General features: G+C 42.9%; 1 protein-coding gene across 4 annotated transcripts in view; it reads left to right on the top strand.

The window, feature by feature from the left end:
* Window positions 1–601: 601 nt before the first annotated feature.
* The window catches only part of UBR5 (ubiquitin protein ligase E3 component n-recognin 5), a 136,221-nt gene continuing 123,845 nt past the window's right edge, over window positions 602–12,977 (top strand). For 2 of the 4 annotated variants that reach the window (XM_065903431.1, XM_065903429.1), the window contains exon 1: window positions 602–724. In XM_065903431.1, coding sequence (XP_065759503.1) covers window positions 663–724 — 62 coding nt within the window. In that variant the 5' untranslated portion in view covers window positions 602–662. The remainder of the gene's footprint in view (window positions 725–12,977) is intronic. The other 2 variants (XM_065903433.1, XM_065903432.1) reach the window with 1 other exon arrangement.

Below are 12,977 nucleotides of genomic sequence, written 5' to 3'. Positions count from 1 at the left end.
CAGGGCCCAATCGGGCGGTGAGCCCGTTTCCCGGAGCCCCGCCCCCTCGCGGCCATGCTCCCCGCCCGCCGGTCTCCTCCCTCCCTCCTCCCCCTCCTCCCGTTCGCCCCTCCCCCGCCGCTCGGGAGCGGAGCCTGCGAGACGGAGAAACTGGGGCAGAAGTGAAGATGGCGGCGGCGGCGCTGGTGGCGGTGGCGGCGGCTTCTTCTCGCCAGTGACGCGCCGAGCGGGCTCATTTCCCTCCCCACCTCCCTAGTCCGGACCCCGTCCGCCGCCGGGACCACACACCGGCCCCACAGCCCGCAGCCCGTCCCCCTCCCCTCCTCAGTCGGGCCACTCTCTCCCGACGTCCGGCTGCCGGTGGCGGCGGCGGTGGCGACGCGCCCCGGGTCCCGGCCGCCGGCCTCGCACTCCGCGCTGTCGCTGAGGGAGCGGGGTGGCGTGTTGATCCGCCCTCCTGCCAGCCCCGCCGGACCGCCGCGCCGCGGACACACGCCCGGCAGGGAGGCGGCGGCGGCCCCTGCGCATTTGCTTCTCTCATTTGGGGACAGGGAGGAGGCGGCGGCAGTGGCTGTGGGTTTTGACGAGGGGAAGGGGTTCGGGGGTGGGGGGAGCCGAGCGGGAGGGGGCCGTCCTCGGGAGGACGACGAGAAGGAAGCACCATGACGTCCATCCATTTCGTGGTTCACCCGCTGCCGGGCACTGAGGACCAGCTCAATGACAGGTAATAGGGCCGGCGGGCGGGCGGGCCGGCGGGCGGCGGGGGGAGGGGCGCTTCCCCGCCCTCCCCTCCCCCACGGGGCCGCGCCGGGCAGGCGGCCGGTGTTTACGCGCCGGCCGGCGGGCGGTGGGCAGGGCGGGGGTCCTCACTGCCCCCCGGCTAGGCCCCTTCCGGGGCAAACTTCTGGTCCCGAGGGCAGAGGCCGCGGGGTCGGGGGGGTGTCGGGGGAAGCGAGCTGTGGACGGGGAAGCGCACTGCACCCTCCAACGCCCCCCGGTCCGCCCGCCTGCACGGAGGAGCCGCGCTGAACTCGGTGGAGACGCGCGGGCTGGGGAGGAGGAGGTGGGGGCGGCGGGTGGGTATCCAGCTCCCGGTGGGGGGAGCTTCATCTCCGCCCGGGCCAGGCCCGAGGAATCCATATTAGTCAAAGTTGAATTGAGACAGACAATGCGGATGGGGGATGGTGGAGGTTTTAAAAAAAAAAAAAAAGAGAGGGAAGCGGAGAAGCCGGGCGAGGGGCCCCGGGGTAGGCTGGGCTCGCCCGGGCCGCCGGGAGCTCTGTCCGGTGGGGTGGTCGGACCGGCGGGGGCCTGGAGCTCCCGGGGGGAGGGGAGGCGAGGCGGGGCGGGGTGGGGTCGGGGGGTCCGGGTGGGAGAAGCTGATTCCCGGCAGATCGCGGGTGGGGTGGCGGGAGGGAGGAAGCGCCATGATTATTGTTATTATTATTAAATTTGAGCCTCTGCAGTGAGGTTTGCCGGTCCGGGGAGGGGATGAATTTAGGCGAGGGTTGGGGCGGGGGGAGGGAAGTGGATTGGGTTCCCTTTGCTCTGTTTTCTCTCGAAACGGTGCTGGCAGCTCCTGCTTCCCAGTCCCTGTGGTGCGAGCTTTTTTGTTTCCTTTTTTTATTCTAATGATAGTGTTTTCCTGAGTTGTAATTTGACAGCTGAAAACCGTGCGTAGACTCAAAGGAAAACTCTTACGTTTGCAGTTCGCAGTGCTGCTTTTCTTAACACGCTGTAAATTTCTGGGATGGGTTTTGCTATAGGCGGAGGAGGAATTATGATTTTTTTTTTTTGGTCTTTCATAAGGAGGCTGTTTTGGCTCCGGATTCCTCCCCTTCCCTCCTCCACCGTTCCCTGCCAGTTTAGGATATTGAGTTGCAAGGCCGCATGCTCTCAGGGAACTGAGATAAAGCAGGAAAAGTTCCTTTACTGTTGCAAAACAGAGATTCCGAGGAGGTTGAGGGAAGCCTCCATTAGGCAAGGCTGGGAATCTAGGACTCAGATCTAATGATGGGCTAAATGTTTTACAGGGTCAGAAAGTGGGCATTTTAAGTTTCTATCCCAACACTTTAGCTGCTCTCTATTCCTCATAAATATGGAAGGCCGTCAGGGCCCAAGTTTAGAACTTAGATATGATTTTTGCTAAGTGACCGGGTGACATAAATTGCATGAAGCCCTGTTTGTCATGCGCTTCCCCGAGGGAGGAGGAGGCCTAAGTTGCTGCTGAGATACTGGCCTCTGTCTCGGGGTATCTAACCGCCTCAGGTGGGGCGGACAGCCTTTCAATCCGGGAAGCTGGAGGCTTGGTTTCTGGCATTGGGTTCGGATTTGTCTAATCTTTGCTGTTGTAGCCATAGCCATATTGTATTTAACGTGTTTGTAAAACTTTTGGAATACTTTCTTAAAATACTAATCATTTGGAGTGGTCACATAGTTTTTTAAGTACGAAAATACCTTTTAAGTCATTCATTTTATAATACAGTCTTACTCCGATTTTATTTCATTGCAGATCTCCTCTAAAGACTTTTACATAAGGTTTTTTGGGGGGTAAATTTTAGAACCAGGCTAGTAGTGAGGATAGCTGTACTGTCTGTCATTCATAGTGCCCAGTTGGTCGTGCTTATAGGGCAACTTGTAACATTGCACCAGGAGAGAAGTACGGTGTATTTTTTATACTAGTCCTAACTTTATATACCAGGAATCCTAACTAACTTACTCAATTGATCATGCATGCCAAAACCTATTTTGCAGTTATGTTAGGCACTGTGAATAATTTTTGAGCATTCCTTTTTCAACTAGTCTAGAAATTTACATGTATTGTTTTTAAAACTACCTTTTCTTTTTTCATTCTTGGTGAAAACAATCAGTTTTGGCTCCTGTACTCTCAGTATAAAATATTAAGACTATTTGCATCATCTTCAGTTTTCATTAGAAATAAAGACAAGTGGATCCGAAAATGAGATTGTAAAATATGTGCATCAAGAATGTATGTAGATATTTAAAAAAAAAATAGCTGTAGGTAAAATTTTAGGAACCTGTAGATGTATCTAGTAGCAGTAAAATGTCTGGTCTGTTTTATGAAAGCAGCATTTGAGATAGTCATGCTTTCCAGTTTTGAAGTAGTTGACTTGTGGAGCTGTTGTGTGTCTCCCCTTCAGAAGATGATCCTGTTTACATACCTAGTTGCAAAATAATAGATCAACCCATTGCTGCATTGCATTGCTTAAGGGAAATCTTTTTCCACCCAAGACTCTTTTTCTGGAACCTTTTAACTTAACTAGCGTGAGCCCAGAAAACTTTTGCCTTTAGATAAAAATCTACCAAGGTTTAAAGAAAGTTTTGGTAATAGAAAAGATAGTCACAAATGAAATGATAATTGATCGTTTCCGTGAAAAAAAATCTATAGACTTTAGCATTTACCCAAAAAGCAATAAAATTGGACTGGCAGCATGGTATTGAAAATAAATTGCTTAGTCAAATAAAACTCCTCAAAACACCAATATTTTCCTATACAAATAGTTTTCTATTTAAAATGGCTGCATCCTATTAAAAGTCATATATTTTGTTTAGTGTAGAAATGTGATGTCAGCATTTAAAATGTACTCAGTATTAAAAAAAAAAACTTTTTCCCTTTGTGTTTTTTTTTTCTTTTCTTTTTTAGCAGGAGGAATAAAAGAAGCAGGCAAAACAAAGCAAATGGTAAACAGAAGGCAGAATGATACTAACAGGGTGTTGTGGAGGCAAATAAGCTAAAACTGAAAATTGTTGTTGAGTCTCTAAAGTCACGTCTGACTCTTTGCCACTCCATGGACTGTAGCTCACTAGTCTTTCTTTATCTATGGATTTCCCAAGCAGGAATACTGGAGTGCGATTCCTCTGTGTTTTTATACTTGTTATTTCTGTGATGGGTTTCCCAGCAGTAAAGAATCTTCCTGCCAATGCAGGAGACATGAATTCGATCCCTGGATTGGGAAGATCCTCTGGAGAAGGAAATGACAACTCACTCCAGTGTTCTTGCCTGGGAAATCCCATGGACAGAGGAGCCTGATGGGTTACAGTCCGTGGGGTTGCAAAAGAGTTGGACATTATTAAGCACGCACACATGCATTTCTGTGACAGTCTTGGTATAATGGGTTAAAATCTTTAATTATTGGCCCTGGGAGACCAAATAATGCAGTAGTTGAATACAGGTGGGGATGGCTGGGCATTCCGAGAACCTGGGATGTTGGTTGTGGATTTCCAGTGTGATTACAAGGTCCCTGGTGCAGAGCTGGCCCCTCAGTAAATATTCTTTGTTTGGAATTGTAACTACTCAGTGCTCAGATACTTGTGTGACGTTTTGATTTTCTTTCTAGTGAATTCCTTGAGTTAGTGCTATGTTCCTGCTTAAAACATCTCAAGAAATAGCAGTAGTAAAAACCATACCAAGAACATGGTGCTGCGTTTTGAGATTGAGAGGAGACCTGGAAGTGCATCTCCCCAAACCCTGGAAAGTGCCGAAGAAGTCAATAGACTGGTCTTTTCACAGATGCGCTGGAAAACTGGTCTGAGTTTATGGGATTTATCCAGGGTACTGACAGATGAGGCCCACATGATGGGTCTTCTGATTTTTGAAGTCCAGGTCTCTTCACTGTCCCACATGTCAGCAGGAAATCTGGAAAGCAGGAAATCTCTGCTTTCTGAGGTGTCCCAGCCTTTGTGCAGCTACCTGTCTTAAGAGTTTTGATTTCCCCTTCTCCTCAACTCCTCCCTCTTGTGCTTCAAATTGATTTAGGCCTTTTGTCAGACCACGGCACCTCTTAATGCTTTCCTAGTACTAGGTTAGGAGAGGCCTTTTAAGGTGATGTGTGTCCCTGAGACTAGTCCCTGTCTTGAATTACTCTTTGGGATGCAGGTTGGCTACATTGCAAACCAGTTCACGTTGTTGGTCTGGATGTGGAATTTTCCTGTGAGCTTTGCTCTTAGGCATTATAATGTGCTGTGTGACCAGAAACAATCTGGATTGAGACTGTCATATCAAAAAGGTTTTTCTCCAAGGAGCTCCTGCTTTGAATGCTATAACGCTATGGAGTAAGGTAGTGTAGATAGAAGTTTAAAATGAAGAATTCCTAAATTTGGTTTGTCTCAGCCTTGCTAGTTATTAACCATGTTGTGGGAGGCGAGTCCTTGAAGCACTTACAGTCTCACTCCCTGTCACTCCTCCCCACCCCCTGCACACTCAGTTTCCAAATCAGGTATAGTACCCTGGTTGGTGAAGAGTAGTTGAGATAGTAGGTGGGAAAGCACAGTATTATAATATAGGTTCTGTGGAAAATATTATAAAGAGATAGTTACTTTTTATTGCTTTTACATTTTGTCTGGTTTCCAAATAGAAAAACAAGAACTAGAGGAATTGCACTAGAATATCCTTAGCATTGAGTGCAGAATCCAGACTGTTAGTCCTAGACCAGTGGTTCTCAATTGGGTGTAGTTTTTGTCCCTCTGGGGATGTTTGGCTGTGTTTGGAGACATTTTTTGATTTTCCTAGTTGGGGCATTGTTAGTGGCCTCTGTTTGGGTAGACATCAGAGGTGGTGCTCAATACCCTGCAATGCACAGGACAGCCCCACAGTAAAGTATGAACCTGTCCATGATGTCAGTTGTGGTGGGGTTGAGAAACTCTTATCATAGATCATCTTGATATACAGATGTAAAACTAAAGGGAAGTTTATGAAAAATTCAAGCAATGTAAGTTAGTCTCAAGACATGACTGACTTAAATTGAAATTAGTTGAAATAAAATTAACAAGTCAGTTCCATAATAACAGTAACCACATTTCAAGTGCTCTCATACCCACATGTAGCTAGTGGCACGGTATTGAACAGTGCAGATACAGAACAGTGCCATGATCACTGCAGATTCTGTTGGGCAGGGTTGACACAGAGCTTTTTGCACAATACCTGGTGTTTAGTAAGTGCATCTTATTTTTATTAGGAACTGTTGGGTTTTAAAGACTCAGGCATATCCTCATCCCTTCAGTAGGATCCAGAAAAGAGGCCTGGGGTTATGTGGAGCTGAACAAAGATTGTGGTGGGTAGAGGTTATAATAGTTGAAAGCTGCTTAAAGTTTCATTGTGCTACACCAAAAAACCACAGTATTAGGGTGGAATAGAGCATCACGTCACCAAACCAGTGGGAAATCTGACTATTTGATTATTGAGATAGTTACCTAGAAACAATAATACTAGGGTGACTTTCCTGGTAAAGTCCAGGCAAGCCTCTCTAAAATGATCAAGTTGTTTAAGGAAAGTAAGATTAAAGACAGGGTATGGAATAGGCAAACAAAAAATGGAAAATGAGAACAAACAAGGGAAGATCAGTTTTATAAATCAAAAAGTCAGTGACTGAATGGTAGGTCCAGGAGTAAACAGATACTTGGGAAGGCAATTACATAGTACACAGGAGTACAACTAGGAATAATGGGATGAACTTTAGAAAGGTCAGGATTTTTCCTTAACAATTAACATTATTTAGGAAATAGTCTCTAAAGGAAAGTTTAGTCACAGAGGACTGTGTCAAATTACACGTAAGTAAATCTTGCAGAGTGTATTGAGGGGAGTAATTTTATGTTACAGGAGAATGTACTTATGTATTTGTGCCCCATTTTCATCATACATATACTAGGCCCTTGGTCCACGGGTTTCATATCCACAGATACCAAGTGCCAACTATTTGTACTAGTTATTTTATAAAGGGGTTTAAGCAACCGAGGGTTTTGGTCCCCGCCGGGGCTCTTGGAACCAGTACCCCTTGGAGACACAGGGCCAACTGTATTTCTAGTTAAGAAAACAAACTCTAATTATAGTCTGTTTCTGTCATTTTGGCACCTTGGCATTCTGAACAAATGACAACAGTCTGCCTCCTGGCTCACTGTAATTTTGAAATGTTGATTTGTTTTTATAATTGGTTTTTAAGTTTTATTCTGAAAATTATTTTAAAGGCTTTTATTATGGAAACTTTAAAGCATATACAAAAGTAAAGAGGATAGTATAGTGAGCACCCAATTTCAACAGTTACCTGCTCATGGCCAATCTGATTTCAAGTCTCTTCCCTTTTTATTCCTTTCCCTCAGATCATTTATTTGATATACCTTCATTATATATCTCAAAGTTGAAGGCTTTAAAAAAATTATCTTAATCTCAGAGTTCAGTCTGTTTAGGTTTTTCCTGTTGTTACATGAAAGCTTATTTTTGATGATTGACCGTTTTGTAATTTTACATAATAAAACTAATTAAATTTTAACATGTTATAAAATTTGACATTCTTAAGAGAAATTTGTTTGGATAATAGCCTTAGATGGATAGGCAACATTACATTGAAAATATTCCTGACAGATGTTGTCACGTCTTTAACCTCTAGTGTGATAACATTTGATCAGCAAGTTGCTTGTAATAATGATGGAAAGACAGAGTTCCAAGTGACCTTCTGGGGGCACATTGAGGCAGAAGTCATGTGAAAAGTTTACAAGATTTTTCTAACTTAATATAGAGGTAAGACTTCCCTGGTGGCTCAGATGGTAAAGAATCTGCCCACGATGTGGGAGACCCAGGTTCTATCCCTGGATCGGGAAGATCTGGAGAAGGGCATGGCAACCCACTCCAGTATTCTTGCCTGGAGAACGCCATGGGCAGAGGAGCCTGGTGTGCTACTGTCCATGAGGTCACAAAGAGTTGGACATAACTCAGCGACTAACACTTTCATAGAGATAAGACTACTGGTAAATTGAATTTGGCTATTAGAAATTATTCTCTAGTGAGATCATATTTTATATTACTTTTTTGATAAGATCACTTTAGTGGTAATAAACCCCTTCAAAATGAGAAATATGATAAATTCTTAGGTAACTGTGGTTTCTGATATCCTCATTTTTGTCAGGATATTGAATAAAGCATTACAAATTAATGTTACTTCACATGTAAATAAAAATATAAGCCTAAACAGCAAAAGTAATGTTATTTGTTCAGTTTCCAGTGGTATCATTGACCTTAATAAAATGTTTTCAACTTTCTCTATTATTTAGTTTGTAACTCAGCTTTATTGAAGTTTAACTTACATACAGTAAAATTCACCCATTTTTAGTGTACAGTTTGAGTTTTGACAAATGTGTATAGTTGTGTAACCATGATTACAATCAAGATACAGAACATCTTCATGATCCCAAAAGTTCCCTGGTGCCCTTTTGCTTTCTGAGCCCCTTCTTGCCACCATGCTCCTGAAAACAGCTATTCTTCTTTCTCTCACTGTAATTTTGCCTTTTTTATAATTTCATGAAAAAGGGATCATGTGTCTGGTGACTTTTCCTTAGCACATGTAGCAGGTTTTTTTCTTTTGTTAATTATGGTTGTTGTTTAGTCACCAAATCGTGTCTGACTGGGACCCCATGGACTGCATCACTCCAGGCTTCCCTGTCTTCATTATCTCCTGGAGTTGGCTCAAATGCATATCCATTGAGTCAGTAATGCCATCCAACCATCTCATCCTCTGTCATTCCCTTCTCCTGCCTTTAATTTTTCCCAGCATCAGAGTCTTTTCCAATGAGTCGGCTCTTCACATCAGGTGCCAAAGTATTGGAGCTTCAGCTTCACCATCAGTCCTTCCAGTGAATATTCAGGACTGATTTCCTTTAGCATTGACTGGTTTGATCTTCTTTCAGTCCAAGGGACTCAAGAGTCTTCTCCAGGACCACAGTTTGAAAGCATCAATTCTTTGGTGCTCAGCCTTCTTTATGGTTCAACTCTCACATCCATTTCATGACTACTGGAAAAACCACAGCTTTGACTGTACAGACCTTTGTTGGCAAAGTGATGTCTCTGCTTTTCAATACACTATCTAGGTTTGTCATAGCTTTCCTTCCAAGGAGCAAGTGTCTTTTAGTTTCATGGCTGCAGTCACTGTCCACAGTGATTTTGGAGCCCAAGAAAATAAAGTCTCACTGTTTCCATTTATTCCCCATCTATTTGCCGTAAAATGATGGGACCAGATGCTGCATTAATTATGGTAGTAGTATTTCATTGTTTGGATAATCACTATATTGTCATCTGTTTTCTAGCTGATGGAAATTTGAGCTGTTTTCAAGTTTTTGACTGTTAATAGTTTTAAAAAATTCCTTACAATTAGAAAGCATTCTCACTACAATATTGTAAAGTAGTTAGCCTCCAATTAAAATAAATAAATTTATATAAAAAAATAAAAAGCATTCTCACAGAAGATTTAGAAAGTACAATCAGTTTATAAAGTCTAGCAAGGGTGCCATCACTGGTGGATTTTGGTGACTTTCTGGTCTCTTTTTTTCCTATACATGGATTTTTCTTTTAAAATACAGCTGTGATCATGCTGCATGTAATTTTATGTATTTGAAATTTTTCTTGACTCCAAAATGTTACGTTGTTTTTCATAGGTAAAAGCTACTCAAATGTACATTTTTCTTCTTAGAAAATTTTCATGTTAAAATATATATATGTGTGTATATATATACACACACTTGTAAAAGAGATTATATAGTTTGGAATTTCATTAGTAATAGTGGTATTCTAGATCACTACTTACAAAGATTATGACAGTGTCCAGTGTAGGGAGCACTCTGAATTGAATGAATACATAGAATTTTATTTCCTTTCTCATCAGTTCAGGCCCCATTTTTTTTAGTACAGAAGGAAAAATGTTGAGAAACTACCATGTCAAGAAACTGGCTCTGCCCCAGCATGAATATGCCATTCCAGAATTCATATGACAAGGTAGTGTAGCTCTTTACGTGAACTCAGATACCAGTTTGAGAGAACCTGGAACTCCAGGGCTGATGGTCTTTATGACCTGCTCTAAGACTTTGTCAGAGGCCTGATGGAGGTTCACCTGAGTGTTTTCCTGTGGAGAAACAGCCTGCTGCTGTGATGTGAAAAGTGGAGGATGATGGATTTTTGTAAGCTTTTAAAAAGAGCCAAATTTAAGATCGGGAAGTTAACTTGATGAAGTATGTCAAAAGAGCAGAGACAATATGGTAGGATTATTTTGATGTCTCAGTGATGAAAACAGGGCTTTATATGGAAAACTTTGAGGGGAGGAGTATATGAACTTGTGTAGTTCATTGTCTACATTCTTATGTTGTGGGAGTGACTTTGCTTCCTGTCCAAAGGGAATTTAAACTAGTCCAGTTGTTGCTTTGTGTCATCATCTGCATATGGAAACTTTAAGGGAAGCACCAGACAGGTGATTTGTGTGTGTGTGTGTGTGTGTGTGCACACAAATCTAGTTTAAACATTCATTCTCTTCATATGCTTCTATTTTTAGTAGTTTTTAAACTTCATTTTAAACTTCTTCATTTTTAAATTTCATCTTTGAGACGTCCCTGGGGGTTTTCCTTAAGTAACTGCATTTTTCTGCTTATCAGGTATTGTGGTGATTATAGATCAAGAATATTGAGGGGGAGGGAGTCCTTGGATGCTGTGGACAGTGAGGGAGTCCTTGGATGCTGTGGACAGTTGCTATGGTTGTTCTTTGGGAGAGTATAGGAACTACTTTTTCTTTGCTTCCTGCAGTTGTCAGCAGGGATGAATACAAATTGCTGCTGCATGTTTCTACTGATTTTCTGTTAGGTTTCTGTCACTGCTGAGGGGACACAGAACCAGGAATGGCTGTCTTCTATAGGGGAGGTTGATGGCCCATGGTCTGCAGGTCAGAGATGACGTGGGGACTGATTTTGTTGGCAGTTGTTCATCTTTCTGCCACTTCGGAGAGCAGAGGGATACTGAAAAAGAAATACAACACCTGATTCCAGAGACGGTAGTCAGTGTGTGGTTAGCAGCCTCCCCTTACCGTCCAGAATGATTTTGGTTTCATAAAACTCTGTGGAATGGCAGGGATTCTAGGCCAGTTGGTCTTTTGCTTTTCTTCTCCAGAGTCTCTTGACTCCTCAGAAGTCTCTTTGGAAATGTAAAAAGCTTTCAGTTGACATGAAGATTCAGTCTTTTTTTTGGGGGGAGGGGTAAATTCAAGGACATTCTTGAGGAGTGATAGCATTTATTTTTGAGGATGATAGATTTTAAATCTTTTTTTTAATGGAAAGTCTTTCTGGCAATAGTGTTAAAGTTTTGTAAGTAATATAACCTAACAGATTGTAGTAAAAACATTTACTATGGTAGCCTTTTCTGACTAAGAGGTTTTGTTTTTTTTTTTTTTTTGAGGTTTTTTGATTTAAAGCAGTGTTTCTCATAGTGTCTAAATGGACTGCCATCATCAGGAACAAAAAAGTGTGAGGACCCTGGTATAAAAGGCTCTTACCCACATTTCTTTGTTTTAAAATTAATCAATGACAGCGAAACCAGTCAGTACTAAAGGAAATCAGCCCTAAAAATTCATTGGAAGGACTGATGCTGAAGCTGAAACTCTTTAATACTTTGGCCACCTGATGTGGAGAGAATACTCCTTGGAAAAGACCCTGAAGCTGGGAAAGATTGAAGGCAAAAGAAGAAGAGGCTGGCAGAAGATGAGATGATTAGATAGCATTATCACCTCAATGGACGTGAATTTGAGCATACTTTAGAAGGTAGTGAAGGAGAAGGAAGCCTAGCGTGCTGCAGTCCGTGGGGTGGCAGAGTTGGACACGACTTGGCAACTGAACAACAACAATGACAGCAAATAGGGCCAAACTTGCCAGTTCCTCACTGCCCCCAGCCATCCTTTCCCCATCAGACTATAGGTTCTCTAGCTGTCTGTCTGAGGCTAGAGTAATTTTTGTTTGTTTTTCTGTTTTTACAAATGAAATTTTAAAAATTTGAAATAAGTTACATAAAAATCAGGTCTTCCCCAGAACTGTGAGACACTGAGAGGATAGCTTTTTCGAAACGTGCGTCAGTGCTCATAGGCTTACAGTCTTTGTTAGGGGACTGACGCTGACCCACAGGCAAGTAGCAAACCGTGAAAGACTGGCAGAAGAGTTTGACCTGTGTCAGTATTTGCTGTGTGTTGCCGGCACAGACTTGAGAAAATGTTAGGTGAATTTCCCTTGTTCAGTAAATGTTTGTGTGCTTCTCAACTGTTGTGCTAGGCTTGGGGTAGCTGCACCAACCCTTCCTGGAATTTGGGTTGAGAGGCAGTTAGAACTTTTTCTAGCTCTTTAGGGAAAGTTTGGAGAAGAGTGAAGTGATAGGTTAGTGGGTCCTGCAGTGGCATCAGGTAGGTGGGCCATGTTTGTTAAATTATTTTTAACTTTTTACTTTGAAATAATTATAGACTCACAAGTAGTTGCAAAAATAACGCAGAAAAGGACCCGTACTCATAACCCAGCTTCTCCCAGTGGTAACATCTTGATTGTGTAAAGTATTTTTCACATCCTTGTCAATGTACTAGAAATGGAAAGATGTATTTTCTGCATATGCACTTTTGAAAAGTCTTTGTCTGTTAAGAAAACATAGGTTAGGAGACACAAACGTAAAGAAAACTTGGTGTTCTTAGATGATTTTGAATTGATGGGATATATGGTAGGCAATCAGGGCTTCTCGCTCAGATGGTAAAGAGTTTGCCTGCGTGCAGGAGACTGTTTCTGTCCCTGGGTTGGGAAGATTGCCTGGAGAAGGGAATGGCTACTCCAGTATTCTTGCCTAAAGAATCCAATGGACAGAGGAGCCTGGAGGGCTACGGTCCCTGGGGTTGCAAAGAGTCGACATGATTGAGTGGCTAACACACACAGTAGGCAAGCAGTCTATTTTTGATACAATATAAATATATATTGGATATATATATTGGAGGAAGCAGTTGGGGATTTGTTGGTTTTTGTGTGTGTCTGATACTAATTGGCTGTGTGACCATGAATAAATGCTGTAACTCTCATTTGTAAAATGAGAGAATTGGACCAGATTATTTAGGACTTTTCCGCTCCAGTTTCTGTGCTCTTAGGATTGTGGTAGGGAAAAGGATTTTTGTATTGTAGAATGGCTCAGAGAA

The sequence above is a fragment of the Muntiacus reevesi genome, chromosome 12, assembly GCF_963930625.1.
Source record: "Muntiacus reevesi chromosome 12, mMunRee1.1, whole genome shotgun sequence".
NCBI lineage: Eukaryota > Metazoa > Chordata > Mammalia > Artiodactyla > Cervidae > Muntiacus > Muntiacus reevesi.
The sequence above is the reverse complement of the archived record's forward strand: the minus strand, read 5'-3'. Positions and strand labels throughout refer to the sequence as shown.